Source organism: Indicator indicator, chromosome 18 (genome assembly GCF_027791375.1).
Source record: "Indicator indicator isolate 239-I01 chromosome 18, UM_Iind_1.1, whole genome shotgun sequence".
NCBI lineage: Eukaryota > Metazoa > Chordata > Aves > Piciformes > Indicatoridae > Indicator > Indicator indicator.
In genome coordinates this window covers 17,263,906-17,283,620 of record NC_072027.1, presented here as the reverse complement: position 1 = coordinate 17,283,620, position 19,715 = coordinate 17,263,906, and the positions used below count along the sequence as shown (strand labels likewise).

The following is a 19,715-nucleotide window of genomic DNA, read 5'->3' as shown; positions in this document are numbered from 1 at the left end:
AAATGAACTTCACTCATTGTCAACCTCCAATTGGTAATTAAAAATATAATGCAATTTTCTCCTCTTCTTCTAAGTACCATGGGGTAAACTGAAGTTACTTTTCCAGGTCTGAATTCCTTATAGAACACATTTTTTTTATTCAAGGGAGCTATACTCCAGTCACTTAGAATTTTCATATGAAAGAGTGCCTTAGATAATTCAGTAATGTTCTTTCCTAATTGTAATTAGCACCATTTTAATTACATTTAAAGTAGTATTTAATGTTATGCATTATCCCTTGTCCCCAACTATGTTCCTGATTATGTGAGTCACTCTGAAAGGAGACTTAAATACCCATCTGGAAGGATGAGGCATTCTCAGTTCCTCAGGTTTTACAGAGCTGTTCCTTTTGATAAGAAACAAAAAGAAGCTGGTTATTGGAGAAGACTCTGGGAGGTCCTTAGAGCTGCTTTCCAGTACCTGAAGGAAACCTACAGGAAGGCTGGAGGACTCTTCATGAGGATGTCTGGCAATAGGACAAGAGGGAATGGTTTTAAGCTGAGGGAGAGCAGGTTTAGAGTGGATCTTAGGAAGAAGTTCTTCAGTATGAGGGTGATGGGACTCTGGTGGCCCAGGGAGATTGTAGATGTCCTCCCCTCCCCCTGGAGGTTAGGGCCAAGGCTGGATAAGCCCTTGAGCAACCAACTGTGGTTGAGAGGCATCCTTCAATTTATAAACAAGTTAGTTTTTAAACTACCTAGCAACTTTTGATCATTCTGTGAGAAGCTGCTGTTCCAACGGATTGTTAGTGAGATACTTTCAGCCTTTGTAAATAGACTGGAAGGTGATGATGATTTAATGGCTGTTTCCTGGTACCCCCTCACAGAACTTGTCCTTTCTGTCATCTGCCCCATGATTACCTTAGAGAGGAGGAGACTTGACTAGAATATTGCAAGTTTAACCTGGTTAAGGTGTTGGTTAAGCTCTCCTTTTGCATATTCTCCTTTTCCATACCTCATTTCATCCACTATCTACCATTTGGTAGTTTCAGAGTCACCAGAGCTTTTGAGAAGCTCTAATGGTCTTCTGCAGATCTTTTGGAAATAAAGTATTCTCTAGATTCAAACCTGAAAGAGGCATAGCCCCACAGAAGCATAAGAAGCTGGTCAAACACTGCTGTGTTGTAACTATTTGAGTGAGTAAAGGTATAAACTGTAGCTCACTGCACTTGGGAAGGGCTTTCTTTACAACCTGGATTAATTTGTATGCAAGAAATTGGCTTCAGAATTGGAGGGGTAAGACTTGCATCCAGGTACAATAAATCTGTTCAATATTCTGACACTGATAATCATGATGAGAAAAAGTCCTGTGTAAGATTTTCTTTTTTTTTTTTTTTTTTAAGGTAAGAAGCAGACCAATCCATACTACCAGGTACAAAGATGACCTCACCTTGCTTACTCTGAGAATGGATTTATCAATAGATTTGGCATAGTAGTAAAAGAATTTGCTTCTAACATGAAAGTGAAGGCTGGAACAAAAGAAGGGGATTGACAGATTTTTGTGGAGGGGAAAATCATGTCAGCAAGTTAGAGTCCTTGTGTTAACCTTGCTTGTTAATCAAGATAATTCATGTGAACAGGATATTTGAAGGAGATTACTCACAGCAAGATTAGCCATAGGAAATATATCAAGGGCCTGGAGGAACTTTTGAAGCCAATTATGTGGATGACAGCCTCCTACAGCTGTGAGAATTGAACCTTGGAGGGAAAAATACAAAGTCTTGAAACATTCAAAATGTAGTCTTGTTAAACACTTCTCTTTTCTGAGCTCTTCCAAGAAATTCAGGAGCAGCCCTTCCAAAGTCTCATGAGTAGAGAAAATGGGAATCATTGCCTTGCTCAGGTAGTGCATTTCCTGGCGAAAAACATTTACCACCACGAGTCTGTCTTGATTGAAGTGTTGTGGCATCTTTCATGAGTGGTGTAGATGCATCAAGGGCTCCAGAAGCCATTTCTCTTTCTCTTTTTGAGTAAAAGAAGGTGGCACAAGTGCTTGGATTGAGAAAATTATTGTAATGGAAGAACTATGGCTTGGGTTAAAATTATTTTAGCTCTTTGTGAATGACTGAGTTTCAAAATACACTTAAAAAATAAAAAAAGTATTTCAGTCTATTCTGTAGAATCATGGAATTGTTTAGTTTGGAAAAGAGCTTTAAGATCATGGAGTCCAACCATATGTGAAGTACCAGAAGCACAGAAAATTGTGCCTTTACAGACTGTTAGTGTTGGTAAAGGAGAATGCAGGCTTGGAGACCTGCAATTTGCAGGACTTAAATTCCTTGTGTTTTAAAACATCTTTGAATTTTGCTGGATGCAACTTTTTGTTTGCAAATATATTGATACCTCAAATATATAATCTAAAGTCAGATGAATTTTACTCCTAAAAGCTGCAATGCTGTTTTCTGCAAACTCTTGTGAATTTGTGCCATTCATTGAAAAATTAAATGAGCAGCTCAGAGTTGCTGCATTCCCCTTTTTTTTCATTTTTGTCCTTTTCCAGATTGAACTTCTTTAAATACTTTATGCCTGGACTGCACCTGCTGTAGCCATGCTCTGTCCCAGCACTCCAAGGTGTCCTGGGTTACCACAGCCCAATTTCACAAGCAAGCCCCCAGCCCCATACACAGACAGGAGGGAGTCATAGAATGGCTTAGGTTGGAAGGGACCTTAGAGATCATCTACTCCAACCTCCCTGCCATGAGCAGAGATGCCTCTCAATTAGACTCAGCTGCTCAAAGCCTCATCCAGCCTGTCACGGACACCCCCAGGGACATGAGAAACCCTCTGGGTTTAGAAAGAGTTTACTGAGCTCTCATGCTGTACTTTAGTGAAAGCAACAGCAGCAGAAGCCAGCAATAAAATGGTTCCCCCCACCCAAGCACACAGCAGCCTGCACAGCAGAAAAGACCAAACCCCCAAACCCAGGAACCAGAAGCAGCAACTGGAACAGGAAGCCTCTGATGATGCAGTCTGAACTTCCAGCCCCATGGTACTTTGCTCCAGCCAGCACTTCTGTTTCAGAGCTGGCATGAGGGCAGCAGCATGGTATTGAATATCAGCAGCAAATTCCGCTCAACCCGTGACACTGAGCCTCTGTTCTTCCTGTGCTTTCCATCTCCAACCTGGTGTCTGCAGTTTGAAGTCCTGCTGGCTGCAGTGTGAACGTTGCTTTCCTCCATCAGATGCCAAGCTCTAGACACATCTGTGTGCCTGGCATATGGTAAATGTAATTTTGGACAAGCTTGCAGTTGCCAGTAAGGTTTTGAATGCTGATACTGGTTGATACAATTGGTGAGACAGCGAAACAAGTTGCTCATCCCTGGAAGTGTTTACGACCAGGCTGGATGAGGCTTTGAGCAACCTGGTCTAGCAGGTGGTGTCCTTGCCCATGGCAGGAGGATTGAAACTAGATGATCTTTAAGGTCCCCTCCAAATCAAGCCATGCTACTATGACTTAAATTTCTATACTGTAGCTATAAACACCAGAGAGGTCTTAGGATGATATTCCATCAAGGCTTTGCTTCACATTTGAAGGCTCTTTGCAACTAACTGTTGTAGATTGTTTTTCTGCTTTCAGTAAGACAGCTCAAAGCTTACATCCCTCTGCTTATCCAGACTAGAGAGACTTTACACTCAGGGCTGGGTGAGAAGCAATGGTTCTTCAGTGCATTTGTGGCTCTAGATGAGGTGCTCTTTTTCCCTGGGTATTTCTCTAAGTGGTGCTCTAACTTGTAGCATCATTTGACAGCCAGCAAGTAAACTAACAACCTGGGAATGCTCCCAATAAGTGTATTTTTTAAAACTAATTAATTCAGACATGCTTGTTCATATTGAAATTTCTTCTGGCAGTGTTAGTGCTCTGATGGAAATACTCTGAGAAAAAAGGGAATGTGGCTGAGAAGAGTCACTGCATAGTGAGAGGCCATGTGTCCTGGTCTCCCGAAGGGCAGATCCTTGTGCTGGAGGTTCTGTTGTTAAGGAGTGCAGGCTAATAGCATGTCTTTCATATTTTGACATGAAACAGTCTTCTAAGAAAGCCAAAAGAATGAAGAAAGAGTGTATTTGTACTTGTCACAACTAAATCACCAAATAATCTTGTCCATAGTTCCCTCCACCCCAAAATTCCATTTTTTTCTCTATTTGTAGTTTCTTACAACAGCTACCTGTGGAGGTTTTCTAGGCTGCAAGGAATGCTGATGGCACCACAGACAAAATTATTTATTAGCTAAACTAAAAAAGTCTGAGAGAGATGCAACTGGAATCAAAGGGTAATGTGTGGTTCATTTATACCTAAAATACATTTTTGCTGAGGCTTAAGCACACAGCCTGGAAGGGTTGCAAAGCTTCACAAAAAGAGGTAGGTAAGATACAGGCTTCCTCAAAGCTTCATGGTGTTAAGAGCTTAAAGTAATTAGTGTGACATCTAAAGCTTGCAGCCTTGCAAATTGAGCAGCATGTTAGGCAGCCTCCAAAATCGTTCCCAATTAAAACTTTCAGCTGAAGAGATAAACCTGCTAAACGTTGTTGTTATTGAGAGCCACTGCCAAAAAAAAGGGGTTTTGATGACTGGGCATTAATTGCAGTGGGTGTTTTGCATCCAGCCATCTATCTTGTGGTTTCAGGTTTCCTTGAAACCATTTTCTGATGGAGTTAAGTGTTCTGATCTTTTCATAATTAAGTTACTTTGAAATGCCCATGACTTGTGCAGCATAAAGTATCATGAAAGCCCTGCTGCATGCATTGCTGAAACTCTTGGTCTGCTTTTCTTCCCCACCTCCCCCACTTCCTTAGTTTATCTTGCATTTAGGGGGTGATTTGGGCTGCTCAGTAGTTTGCAATGCAATGGGAAATACTGCAAAGGCTTCTGGTGGGACTGTGCTGACTGTGTGCTCTAGAAAGGCAACTGGGAGACTTCCCAGCAGCCCAGTTTGTCAGATGACCACAGAATCACAGAATGATTTGGTCTGGAAGGGACCTGAAAGCTCATCTAGTTCCAACCCCTCTGCAGGGACATCTCCTACTGGACCAGGTTGCTCAGGGCCCTGTCCAACCTGGCTTTGAACACTTTCAGACTTGGAGCCTTCACATCTGCTCTGGGCAACCTGTTCCAGTGCTTTGCCACCCTCATGGGCTTCCTAATGACTAATCTCAACCCAACTTCCTCCAATTTGAAGCCATCATCCTTCATCCTGTCACTCCATGCCTTTGTAACAAGCCCCTCCCCAGCTCTCCTGTAGGCCCATTGAAAAACTGGGAGGCTGCCCTAAGGTTTCTCTGGAGCCTTCTCTTCTGTAAGCTGAAGAGCCCCAACTTTCTCAGCCTGTCCTCATAGGGAAGGTGCTGCAGCCCTCTGATCATCTTCATGGCCTTCTCTGGACCTCCTCTGACAGTTCTATGTCCTTCTTGTGATGGGGGCTCCAGTGCTGGACACAGTACTACAGTACTCTGGGTGGGGTCTCATGTGAGCAGAGTAGAAGGGGAGAATGCCCCCCTTGACCTGCTGCCCATGCTTGTTGATGATGGCTGATCTGAGCAAAATCTAGAGAAATCAAGGCCTCAATGCAGATGCCCAGAAAATCAAATTATTCCCATGAGGATTTTAGTGTTGCTTACATTCCTTTGTCATGGCTGTCCTGTGCAACCTACTCTGGGTGAACCTGCTGTGACAGGGGAGTTGGGCTAGATGATGTCTAGAGGACCCTTCCAACCCCTACCATTCTGTGATTCTGTGACTGCAGTGCAAAAAGCTCAGATTCTGCCTTCTCCATCTGCAGTCAGTGTGTCTGTGTTCCTACCAGTAGTGCAGCTATGCAGGTTTTTCTCCCTCTTTGTCACTTCCCAGCCAATGACAAGGAGTTTAAGTGTAAAATTCCATTTTTAGAGTATTTAGATTGGGGTTTAATAATGCTGATGGCTGATCCAAGCTGTTAGTAATATACTTGTGTAGCACATTCAGTAGTAACTGAATGGATTTTATCCTGGAGCGGAGCAGCAGGTACAGAATCACAGAATTGTTTTGGTTGGAAATGACCTCTAAGATCATTGAGTCCAACCATAGATGTCCTGGGTGTTGCTGGAGCAGTTGTTCTTCAGAAGAGACACTTCTTGAGGAGAGGAAAAATGAAATGCTGTTCAAATGAAAAGTAAACCCTGACTTGGTGGGGAGAGGAAATCTCCCATTGTCATCTATTTAAAAACCCAAACAGCAAGTCCATTTCTTATGAAACTTGTCTCTGCCAGGCCAAGCTGTGCACAAAATGTTTTTTGCATTGGGGAAATGCAGCCAGGTTGCTGGATATGTGGAGGTCAGAGGGTTCTCTTTGCAGTGGCAAAAAAAAGTACAATTTGTCTTTATCTTTCTGTTCCTAAGAGCAGCCTGACAGGCAGACAGGCAGTTTGAGAGACAAGTGCATTCATAAGAACAAAAGATCTGAAAGGAATTGCAACCCTTTTGTTTGTTGTGCTGATAAACTGGTGTATCAGTGTCCCAGCCCAGTCCTACATCTGATCCAGCAGCAAGTACCTGCAGATAGCTTTATGGACAGTCACAGATCAAGAGGTGCATTATTGATACCAACTCATACAGTCAGAATAATATTCTGATTTGGTAGTTCCTGGAAAATACACAACAAACTGCCTGACATCTCCTCATTGAATCTTTGGTGCATGAAATATCTGAAAATATTGTTTCAGGGTATAATAGAAGACTGTAAATGTGAAGATGCCTGCTAATTAGTGTTCAAACAAATATGAAGTTAGCATTCAGTCTCAGTCTCCATCTGTTCGTAGGCTGAAAGCTCTTCAGGACAGGCTGTGTTTTTACCTTGGAAGTAAGGGCTGCATTTTGAGTATTGCATAAGGAGAAACCATCAGTGATGAGTAACTTCAGTGTGCTGGTATCAAGAACATCTCAAGTTAAATATGACTGCAATTCCTTGAATTTGTCAGTCTTGAAATCCCAGATGTATTCCAGCCCCAAATGGTGAGATTGAGTAACAGCTGGAGATGAAGCATCTCTAAACATTTGTGTTTAGAGAGCTGGGAGTGTTTGTGTACATCCTGTTTAAAGAACTACTTCACTATATTACAGACTCACAGAATCCCAGCATGGTGGGGGTAGGAAGGGACCTCTGGAGATCACCTACTCCAACCCCCATGCTAAAGCAGGGTCACCCACAGTAGCTTGCCCAGGCTTACAAATGCCCAGGTGGGTTTGGAATCTCTCCAGAGGAGGCTTCACAACCTCTCCGGGCAGCCTGCTCTAGGGCTCCAGCACCCTCAACACCAAGGAGGTTTCTCCTTGTTTTACAGAATCATGGATTGTATTTGGTTGGAAGAGACCTTCAAGATCATCCAGTCCAACCTTTGACCCAGCACTGAAATGTCAACACTAAGCCATGTCTGTAAGCGCCAGGTCCCCATGCCTCTTAAACACCTCCAGGGAAGGTGATTCCACCACTGCCCTGAATAGTAGGAAGAAATTCTTTACAGTGAGGGTGGTGGGACTCTGGGACAGGTTGAATTGTGGATGACACCTCCCTGGAGGTGTTCAGGACCCGGTTGGATGAGGCCTTGAGCAACCTGGGCTAGTGGAAGGTGTCCCTGCCCATAGCAGGGTACTTGAAATTAGATGATCTTAGCTGACCTTAAGGTCCCTTCCAACCTGACCCATTCTGTGATTCTATGATCCAGCCCCTCTGTCAGTGCATGTTTGAGATTCTGGACTCCAGCTCTGCAGTCAAGGATGGTTTTTTGTCTGCATTAGCAGATCAGACAGTGAAGAAGGGGCAGATGAACCAAGGGAAAGGGCTGACACAGAAGAGTGTTCTAGGAGCCATGGCCTTTTCCATTTCACTAGCTCTGGTGTGCTCCCCTGCCCTGAGCACCATTAGTGGTTGGTGTATGATACTGCTCCAGTTGAACTGACATTCCTTTCTCACATGATGAAATTGCTTAAGCATTTTTAATTGCCAGTAGCAGTGAATCAGGAGGAAGAGAAGGTTTCTTGCAAATGAGGCATCCATAAATCAAGGGTAAACAAAGGTGCCTTTGGTAAGTGGAAGATTTCCCCCCCCCCCCCCCCCCCCCCCATGACAGTGTTGCAAGCCAGTGAGTGAGTGTCTGTAAATTAATGATGCAGATGTAATAGATGAATATTAAGTGGCAAGAGCCTACAATAAAAAGACAAAAAAAAAAACCCTAACCCCAAACATAATGTACTTTAGAGCAGTGACTTTTCTGGGCATCCAGCAGCAGGGAGCTATAAAATAACAATGTTAAATTTAAGGCCCTGTTAAAACGTGATTAAATGTAGAGATTCAGCAGAACTGTAAGTGCTGGAGCATTCAGGACTTTATACCTTTGGTTGTATGTCCTTTGGCATATTTTTTCCTGTGAGTAGAACTGAATTTCCATTATTTTCATGTTTTCTCACACTTCAGATATTTCTATTAGTTAAAATTCTTAATTGGATTATTTTTCCCACTCTCTGCTTGAAAGCACTAAAGCACATGCGACATGCTGCACCTTAATGAGGTTTTCCTGCTTTAATTCCTTATCTTGCTGCCTACAACATCAAAAGGACTTGGCATTTAGGGATGTGTTGGGGTGAGAGAAGCTGCTGAGGTGGCTCATAAGCAGAGCTCCTGGTGAGAAGCTGAAATGGGCTTAGTGGGTCTGACCTCCCCAAGGTGCAAACCTGTCCCAGTGAACTGGCTCCCGTGGTCGTGGTATCACAGTGATGTGGTGGTTTGCTGAAGTGCTCAGTTAGGTGACCAATAATGGGATGCAGGTCTTGCAAACAACTCCACCACCACAAAGGATGGCTTAGTCCCAAAGAGAAGGTTGCCCTATCTCTTCCAGAATTAGCTGTGCAGCTCCTCAGCGCTCTCCTCTCTGAGAAGCAGCATGTTTTAGGTTTGGGTGGAAGTAAGCTGTCAGGAAATGCTCCTTCTCCTTTAGAAGAATGCTCTACACAAAAGCTTCCTCCTGTCTTCCCAAGCAGGATTTTATCTCCTCCATTTCCAAAGCTTTGTTCCAATTAACCTTTCCCTTTCCAAACGGCCTGTTAGGTTTTGATATTGCAATCAGTTAATCTCCTAAGCATTTTGATACCTTTGTAAATACTCTACTGTGTATTTCTTTTAATGTAAATATTTACTAGCTAGAAGATGGCAGGTTTCATACCAGACATGAATAGGTGACTCCAGAGCCTAATTATTCTCTTCTTTTACTGTCACAGTGCTTATTAATTAATTTAATGCTTGAAATAGTCTTTAAAAAAACCCAAACAGTAAGTGCTGATTACCTAAAATTCCCACAAAGACTTTAAACGATCACTTCAAAGCAGCTTTAGAAGATTCTGGGACTGTCACACTGATACTTACTCCTCCCCAAACTTCTCTCCTTGTTTCCCTCAGATGTGCACAGTCCCTGGTTCTGGCTGGTTTGAATGTCTCTTCACTTACTTTCCTGAACTTTAGTGTTGACTAATGGTCTGTAGTTCAAGTAACACCAACCCAAATTGTGACCAATGTTGTACATTTCCAGCTTTTTGGAGAGACAGGGAGTTACTGGGGAGAGTCCAGTGGAGACTGTGAAGATGCTGAGGGGACTGCAGCATCTCTGTGAGGTGGAAGGACTGAGAGTCCTGGGGCTGTTTAGCCTGGAGAAGAGCAGCCTGAGAAAGGGATCTGATCAGTGCTCTGCAAGAGCTAAAGGGTGGGGAGCAAGAGGCTGGGGCCAGACTCTTCTCAGTGGTGCCCAGTGACAGGACAAGGGGCAGTAGGCACAAACTGGAACCCAGGAGGTTCTGTTTGAAGAGAAGAAGAAAACTCTTTGGTATGTGGGTTCTAGAGCTCTGGAGCAGGCTGCTCAGAGAGGTTGTAGAGTCTCTTTATTTGGAGATATTCCAAACCCCCTGGCCATTGTGATCCTGGGCAAGCTGCTGTGGATGACCCTGCTTTAGCATGGGGTTTTGTGGTAGTTTGATCTCCAGAGACCCTTCCAGTCCATGCTCTTCACTGATTCCATTAGTTAGACCAACACGTGGTCTGTCTTTGCTGATGTGTTTCCTCATGGTATTTCCTTGTTGCCTGTTAGTAGTGTTAGTGGATGTTACTACTGAGGAAAATATTTTCCCTGATCAGTGATTCCAAGGCTCAGTTTGTTTATTCTAAACATTTCATTGTGCAATTTTACAGGACAATTAGGAATTAAAATGGTTCTAAAGCTTTGATTAAACTTGACAGATGAGTGAAATACACTGGTGTCAGCAAACTTCTGAACTGGCTGAGAAGCTACACATGTGTATTCTAAAGCAAAATATGGATTAAGGCATTAAGAAAGTTAAAAATCCATATTTCTAAAACACATTGGGTGTGTTAATTAAGAGGAATGCTAGAAAGTGGTGTTTTTAAAACACAATGATGGTTATGGCTGGGGAAAACCATATGATGCCTCGTGTTTTTAAAGGAGCTCTGTTGTGGTGTAATCAATAAAACATCCCATGATGTGCACCAGGAAATAATTAAACTTGACCTATTGACTTCTAAGTATGAGGAGTTTATTCTTTAAGGTGGGTTGTCTTTGCAACCTAATCCTTTGGTGAGTGTTGGGTTGTTGTAAAGTGCTTGATGGACCAGAAATGATAGTGCAAAGAGCTTGACCTTTGTTCCCAGTGCTGTTCTTTCCTTTGCATTACTGTTTAGTGCCATTACATAATTAGCAAATGTTGCAGCAGAAGCAGAGGGGAGCTTGGCAGTAGCTGAATTTCACAGATGTGTTTATGTAAAATAAAACAAAAAGGAAACAACCCTCCCTCAACCTCCAGTAGTTTGGTAAATTGTTGTTATGTAATGAAAACACTGGGCTGGAACAACCTGCAGCAGAACATTGTAGCTTAACTACTGGGGATATAGAAATAGTAGAATCCAAGCATGGTGAGGGTTGGAAGGGAGCTCTGGAGATCATCCAGTCCAACCCCACTGCTAAAGGCATCCACATCAGCTTGCAACATTCAGTTGCACCTAATTCCTTTAGAATTTAATTTGGGAATAATTACCCCCCACCCCCCCACCCCCTATTGTCTTTAATGAAGTAGAATTAGTGCTGCTTAATTTGCAAAGGATACCTTAGGAGGGTTGGTTTCACTTTGCTGTTTGCTTTCTGGAGAAATCATAACCCGGAATTTCAGTTCACCTCAAAGTTCAAGCATGTACTGAGCTGAGGTGAAAAAAAATGACATTTTTCTGTTTTCTGAACTAAATTAACTTTGTTGTAATAGTGGGAGTGTTTGGCTAATGTTTTTGATGTACTGCAAATACACCAGGCTGTCGTGCATGGGTCACATACAGTGTGGAAAAAGCACGAGAGGAAACGTGAGCACTTCAGCTATGAGTTGCTTACTATAGATGTGTGAAAACGCCAGTGTGAAACTTGTGCTGCTCTGGCCTGCTCTAGAATGGGGTGAGAAAATTTCAGCTGTCGTCTCTGACTCCATGGTAATCATATAAATTAAAGTTTATGGCTTTGTTTTCCAGTAGACCATTAGTAAAATCAGGACTTGGCAGTTTAAGCTGGCATGCTTGCTGTTTGCAATACTTTATCCTATCCTTTATCTGTGTTGGAATCATGGCTTGGGTTGGAAGGGACCCTTAAGATCATCCAGTTCCAACTCCCTGCCTTGGGCAGGGACACCTGCTACTAGCCCAGGGTGCTCAAGGCCTCATCCAACCTAGTTTTGAACACCTCCAAGGAAGAGGCATCCACAACCTCCTTGAGCAACTGTTCCAGTGTCTCACCACCCTCACTGGAAAGAATTTCTTCCTAATCTCCAGTCTCAATCTCCCTTCAATCCATTGCCCCTTGTCCTATCACTACAAGCCCTTGTAAAAAGTCCCTCCCCAGCATCCTTGTAGCCCCCTTCAGGTAATGGAAGGTTGCTTTAAGGTCTCCCTGGAGCCTTCTCTTTTCCAGGCTGAGCAAGCCCGATTCTCTCAGCCTGTTCTCGTAGGGAAGGCACTTCATGGTCCTCCTCTGAAGCTTCACTTGAATAACTTCACAGTTCAGTTGCTTAGATTTCTTCTCTGGAGTTGCACATAGCCTACACATTTTTTCTGCCCTCCCCTAGCATGTGTCTTGGAAATATTTTCTACAAAGCAGTCATGTTTCAGTGGATCTTTGCTGTTAAGATAACCATGTACATACCTCAAATGTTTTGTGTGGCTGAAGTTTGAGCTGTGTTTCCCAAACTTAACCTTAGAGAAAACAGATGGAGCTGACCCACTTTTTAGGATTTGTCTCCACACTTGTCTTTAACCTCCTCAAAATTCACACTTTACTCTCTGCTTTGAGTTAGCTGCTTCTGCAGTTATTTCACCTGCTGATAGGTGTTAAAATGTGATTGCTGCTGACAGTCTGAGCTTGTAACACAGCAGCTACAACTCCTGAACTGCTAACCCAGCCATGAGGTTGTTCATCACATTGGATTTCTTTTAATTTGAGGTGTGTATGGGATCACTTGAGTTTAAGCTCAGCTGAGTGTGGTGGGATGAGCACATCTAACTCAAGCTAGCCACTCTGTAGTGACCTCATTGCTGTCTACAGCTACCTGAAGGGAAGTTGTAGCCAGGTGGGGGTTGGTCTCTTCTCCCAGGCAACCAGCAGCAGAAGGAGGGGACACAGTCTCAAGTTGTGCTAGGGGAGGTACAGGCTGGATATTAGGAGGAAGTTCTTCATAGAGAGAGAGATTGCCCATTGGAATGTGCTGCCCAGGGAGGTGGCCAAGTAGCTGAGCCTGGAGGTGTTCAAGAGAAGCCTGGATGAGGCACTTGGTGCCATGGTCTGGTTGACTGGATAGGGCTGGGTGATAGGTTGGACTGGATGATCTCTGAGGTCTCTTCCAACCTGGTTGATTCTATGAATCATGGAATGGCTTAGGTTTAAAGGAACCTTAGAGATCATCTACTTCAACCTCCCTGCCACGGGCAGGAAAGCCTCTCAACTACACTTGGTTGCCCAAGGCCTCATCTGTCTTGGTCTTGAACACCTCCAGGGAGGGGGCATCCACCCTCATACTGAGGGACTTTTTCCTAAGATCCAGTCTAAACCTACTCTCCCTCAGATTCAAACCATTCCCTTTGCCCTATTGCCAGACACGCTTATGAAAAGTCCTTCAACCTTCCTGTAGGATCCCTTCAGGTATTGAGAGGCAGCTATAAGGTCCACCTGGAGTCTTATCTAGGCTGAACAACCTCAGCTCCCTCAGCCTATCCTTGCAGCAGAAGTGCTTCTCTGTGGCCTTGCTCTATGTCTTTCTTCTGATAGGGACACCAGAACTGGATGCAGTATTCAGGAGGAGGAGTCTCATGAAACCATTTTCACCTATTTGGAAGATCTTCCATTCCAGGCACTACTACAGTCACAAACTGATTGATTTAAGAGGCTATTGGTCTGTAACACTCTTCCAACAGCATCTAGTCAGTCTTTTTTTTTTTTTTTTTTTTTTTAGGTTATTCCAGCAATCTCAGACCTGCTTGCATTGTACCAGGGATTCCCCTAAAGTCACCTTTGTCCTTGGGTATCCTAAAGGTTGTGGCCTTTTTGGAGTCCCTCAGCTGAAGCATATCAGATTGCTTTTAGCCTCTTTCCTTAGCCACTGCATATGTGGTTTTTTTTTTTTTCATGTTTCTTCAACAGACCCTATCAGGATGATGTGCTCCTTGTGATGTTATAAGAAGCAGCATAAAGACAGAGGTCACAAGTTGAGGCTCAGATTTAGAATAGAGATTCTCTGTCCTCCCATTTCAGAGGATGAAGAGACAAGATGGAGTTGAGGAAACTCATTAAGCGTGCTGCATGTAAAGAAGTACTTTGTGGTTTTTGGAATTCATGTGTATTTGTTTTTACAGTGCTTAATTAAAACTTAGTAGTGTTTTCTTGTCATCACTGAAACACAGAATCACAGAATGGTAGAGGTTGGAAGGGACCTCCATAGATAATTGAGTTTAAGTCCCCCTACCAAAGCAGGATCACCTAGGGCAGGTCACACAGGAATGCATCCAGACGAGTCTTGAAAGTCTCCAGAGAGGGAGATTCCACAACCTCTTTGGGCAGCCTCCTTCAGAGCTCTGTCACCTTCAGTATAAAGTGTCTCCTTGTGCTGAGATGGAATCTTTTGTGTTCTAGCTTGAACCTGTTGTCCTGTCACTGGGCGCAACCAAAAAGAGCCTGGCCCCTTCATCTTGACACTCAGATATCACTCAGCTGAGGGCTCCCAACACAAGAGACATAAAATTGCTGGAATGGGTCTGGAGGAGGCCACAAAGATGATCAGAGAGCTGGAGCAACCTCTCCTCTGAAGACAGGCTGAAAGAGTTGGGGCTGTTCAGCCTGGAGAAAAGAAGACTCCAGGGAGACCTTATATCTGCCTTTCAATATCTGAAGGGGACCTACAGGAAGGCTGGGGAGGGCCTGTGGTGATAGGATGAGGGATAATGGTTTGAAACTGGAGCAGGGGAGATTTAGGTTGGACATCAGGAAAAAGTTCTTCACAACGAGAATGGTGAAATCTTGGGACTAGTTGCTCAGAGATGTGGTTGAGGCCCCATCCTGGAGACATGCAAGGTCAGACTTGATGTGGCCCTGGACAGCCTGATCTAGTTGGAGGTGTCCCTGGCTGACAGCAGGGGAATTGGCCAAGATGACCTTTGAGGGTCCCTTCCAACCCAATACAATCTGTGAATGTATGGTTTAGAGGATATACAAGTGATTTTACAGAAGAATATTCTTTGCATTTAGACTTTCCCTAGGCTCTGATGAGACATGCTGAGCAAATAAAAATCCAGATTGCTGATTTTTCGCACAATAGTTTTCATCAGTTCTTCTTTGTCCTTTTTTTTTTTGTTTTGTTTTTAAGGATATTGCCTTTGCCAATCATTTTTATTCCTGAAAAGGTAAAATAGGCTGCTCATCTCATGTTTGTTTTTTTTTTTTCATTTGCCTTTTTCTTTCCCCATCCCATTCTAGTTTTGGCAAGCAGTCTGGAGGAAAGCGAGGATGCGAATGTATCATATTGGAGCCTTCAGAAATGATCGTGGTAAGACAGATTATTAATTTTGGTTGGGGTTTTGTTTTGTTTGTTTGTTTGTTTTTCCCAAATGTATTTAAAACTATTGCTGCTTTCAGCAAATTCTTTCTGTTTTATAGCAGAAGGCACATTGTAAAGCATTCCATAAAACTGCAGCAGAATTGCCTTGATTTCAATTATACCTATGGCTGCTATTGGAGTGGCAATAGCTATGTAAATTTAATCTGGATGGGTAAATGATGATGATTAGGTCATTCTTTCTCAAATTATGCTTACTTGAGTTTCCAAAGCCAACCAGTTACGGCTGAGTTGAGCATTCTCAAGTCAGGAAACGATAGACTGTGAGCCTTAATATTTGATTTTCACCCCCATCACCCATTTCATTGTTTTTTACTGCCTGTGCCAGCCACGCTGGGTCTGGTGGGAAAGGCTTTCTTAACTCTTTGGCTTTGCACTTCCACATAGTGTGAAAGCTTTTAGGTGAGAGGAGAAGGACCATAAGAATGAAGGATCAGATTTTCAGCTCAGTTGTCGCCAAACTTTTCTATAGAATCATTCAGGTTGGAAAAGACCCTTGAGATCATCAGTTCCAACCATTACAGGACCACAGAACTGTCAGGGTTGGAAGGGACCTCAAAGATTATCCAGTTCCAACCCCCTTGACATGGGCAGGGACACCTCATGCTAGAGCAGGTTGCTCAGAGCTTCATCCAGCCTGGCCTTAAAAACCTCCAGGGATGAGGCTTCCACCACCTCCGTGGGCAACCTGTGCCAGTGTCTCACCAGCCTTATGGTGAAGAACTTCTTCCTAACATCCGATCTGAATCTACCCACTTCTAGTTTTGCTCCATTCCCCCCAGTCCTATCACTCCCTGACACCCTAAAAAGTCTCTCAGTAGCTTTCTTGTAGTCCCCTTCAGATACTGGAAGGCCACAGTAAGGTCTCCTGGGAGCCTCCTCTTCTCCAGACTGAACAACCCCAACTCTCTCATCCTGTGTCCATAGGAGAGGTGCTCCAGCCCATTAACCCTATCTACCAAGCTTACCACTGAACCATATTGCCAAGTGCTGCATTGCCTTCTGCTTCTTCAGAACATTTACTTATACCACCAAGTTCATAGAATCACAGGATGCACTGAGTTGAAAGGGATCTCTAGAGGTTATGTAGTCCAGCTTCTTCAATAAGCAGGGACATCCCCAGTTAGATCAGGTTGCTTAGAGCCCTATTAAGCATCAAGTGCTTGCAGATAATAAGTCAGTCCTTCCCAGGCTGATGTTCACATACTGTCAGCAGCTGGAATATTAGGGTTGCTTAGTGCCGACCAATATTGTGCTCTAGTAGTGTGGTTGGGGAGAGGAGGATGTCTTTCAACTTTGATCTTAGGAGATGTTGTTAATGGAGCTGGAACAGAAACAGTTGTGGTTCCAAGAAGCCATGTGTCTGTTAAGCAGGCTCAGATGTCTCTGCTATTGATTTGATTCTTTACATCTTGGTATGGTAGCATTAAAACTAGGATTTGGTGGTGTCTCTTCCTCATTGAGTGTGTGAATGTTCAGCTTCTATGAGCAATGTTTCTCACAATACAACAGCACTGAGAGTGTCAGGAATGTCCTGTAGTGAGTTAAGTTTGCTGTCCTTCGTGCCATTCTTTCTGTGCAGTGTCAGCCTGATTCTGCTCAGGGGCTTTGATAGCATCAGTAATATGCTTGTTGCTGCAGCAGATGTTTTAATCTACAGTCTCCTATGTCATGAAGGAAGCACAGGTAGGAGTGCAAGAAGCCTATCTCAGCCTTGCAGTGAGAGTTCATTTGTGTATTCCCAGTTATCCAGTCTCTTCTTAAAGCTGGAATTTTGTGGAGGAGATTTGTGTCTCGAGGGACACCACAAGACTGCTTGGGTGAGGAGATGTGCAGCCATGTTAGTGCCCCAGGCACTCTGCTTTGCCACCTCTGCTTTGCATTTTTACCTGTTTGCTGCTGCCAGGATTTGGTGTACTGAGCCCTTGGGTAATGGAGACTCTGAAGATGCTGAGGGGCCTGGAACATCTCTGTGAGGAGGAAAGGCTGAGGCACCTGGGTCTGTTCAGCCTGGAGATGAGCAGCCTGAGAGGGGCAAGGGAATAGGTCCAGGCTCTTTTCAGTGGTGCAGACCTGATTGTGTCCAGATGGGTTTGGAATCTCTGCAGAGAAGCAGACTCCACAACCTCTCTGGGCAGCCTGCTTCAGGGCTCCAGCACCCTCACATCAAACAAGTTTCTCCTGCTGTTTAGATGGAACCTTCTGGCTTCCAGTTTGTGCTCATTGTCCCTTTTCCTGTCCTGTCCCTGGGCACCACTGAGAAGAGTCTGGCCCCATACTCTACTTACCATACTCTACTACCCATACTGGCTTTTAAGATATTGGTAAGATCTCCATAAATAAAAGAGTAGCTTCTGTGCAGTCTGTGCTACCAGTGAGAAACTGACTTTATTTAAAAAGTGTGCGAAGAAATTAGAGCTTTGTGTGTGTGTGTTACACACAAGTTAATTGAGGAGCTACAACTATGTTGAAATTTTTTCAGAACACACTGTCACAGTCTTTGGAGAAGCCAATGTTGGTCAAGTCAGCAATATCAAACACTGCTGGGTTGTCCTTGCAGCTAACTCACAGCCTGGACAACTTTCCTCTGGATTTCAAACATCCTGAGTTTTTCTGTAATTGTAGTTAAATGCCAGTGAAAGTCACTTAAAAATGTTTTAAATCCTGTTCTGGAGCTTCAGTATATTTTTTTCTGTAGGAAAACCAGGGATTTAAAAGTGCAAGATTGCTTCTTCATTATTTTCATGTTCATGATTTATAGCTAAATGTAGCTGAAGGTACTATTACCTCTCCCTTTTCTAGGTAGGACTTCAAAGGGGGTGAGGAAAAAAGCATCAGTGAAGTGGTGTGCACCTTGCTAATGATTTACACTCACACAAGGTGTACTTGACTTTCATTTCCTTGATTAATTCTTATTAATTTATCTTAATTCTTTTATTTTCGCTCTTTTTAATTTGCAACATACTAATGAGGTTTAATACATAATGAATATTTATCTTCAAGCAAAAGAATTAGTTACTTTAGTGCAGTTAAAGAACACTATCCTTTTCTGCTACTGACTGATACTTTTCCTCCTTTTTTTCCCCACCCTTCCCCTTCTCCTTTCTGTTTCGAATATAAATCAGTTTTGTAGTGGGAACCCTCTGGGAACTGACCCGTTTTAAAGGCCATAAAATGTGGTCAACTTAAGTTAATGAGGATAACAGATAGTGTGTGAATGGGCATTGTAGCTTATATTTTTGGAGGCTGAGCAATCTGTTGAATTAATAATGGGTCCATTTATCACTGAAGAAAATGGCCCAGAGTTGCAGCATGTCTCAGTGTCCTTTCTGTTGTTCCTTGGTGCTTTTGTTTTCTTCTCGGATCTAAGTATAAGATTTCAGAAGAGCAGCATAATATTTAGAGGTGGAAAGTATTTTACTGCTGGCATGGGCTGCAGGCTGGAATTGAGGACAGTGCAGTGATCCTCCTTGATTTTTACGTGGCAGCAAGTGCTGTGGGTGAAGCAGTCTGTAGGGAAGCACCCTGCTGCTGACACTATTCCAGGGTTAATAAACCAAACACCTTTGGTTAGGAACCAACCGGTTAATCCTCTGCTCTGGGCTTCTTGTTACGGATTGGAAATTAAATAACAGGAAGAATTCTACAGAGCAGCAGTCTCCATCTGACCTGGTAGCCTGTGAGCATGTTTATCAGCCTGGTCCTCCCTGCTTCCTTAATGGTGCAGGGGATCATGGAATCATAGAACAGTTTGGACTGGAAGGGATTTTAAGATCACATCTGCATTCAGCAGGGACATCTTCAACTACAGCAGGTTGCTCAGAGCCCCAAACAACCTGACCTGGAATGATTCCAGGGATGACGCTTCTACCATCTCTTTGGGCAACCCCCATGCCTCATATGTTGCTTCAGGTCCATAGTCTGAAACTTAAGTATAGAATCTCAGACTGGAAGGGACCTTAAAGATGATCGAGTTCCAACTACCATACTATGGACCTCCTATACCTCCTACTAGACCAGATTGCTCAAAGCCTCATCCACCTTGACTTGGAACACTTCCAGGCTTAGAGCCTCCACAGCTTCTCTGGGCAACCACCCTCATGGGAAAGAATTTCCTCCTAATGTCTGGGTTAAATCCTTCTTCTTCCAATCTGAAGCCATCACGCCTCATCCTGTACTCCATGTCTTTGTAAAAAGTCCCTCTCCAGCTCTCCTGGTTTTACTTATTGTCCTGTGCCTTTACAAACAGGTAGTAAAGCTCTAGTGAAAACTGAGGTTGTCTTGCAGAGCTCTGCTTTTCTGCTATCTATTTTGACAGCCCTGTGGTGTGAGGTTCACTCTTTTTTTAACTGTTGTATCTTACGTTGTCAGTGTAGGTTTTTTGCTCTATGGAATTAAAAATAACCCACAAAGCAAGCCCAGGTGCTTGCACCTTCCTCTGACCTCAGACAGACTCGGATGCTTAGAAGAACTGTCATGGAAAGTAGATGTGATCTTGCTTTTGTGATGGT

General features: G+C 43.5%; 1 protein-coding gene across 1 annotated transcript in view; it reads left to right on the top strand.

The window, feature by feature from the left end:
* Positions 1-19,715, top strand: part of RAPGEF6 (Rap guanine nucleotide exchange factor 6) — a 141,129-nt gene that overhangs the window by 34,321 nt on the left and 87,093 nt on the right. Inside the window, exon 5 of the mRNA XM_054389175.1 lies at positions 15,066-15,135. Coding sequence (XP_054245150.1) covers positions 15,066-15,135 — 70 coding nt within the window. The remainder of the gene's footprint in view (positions 1-15,065; positions 15,136-19,715) is intronic.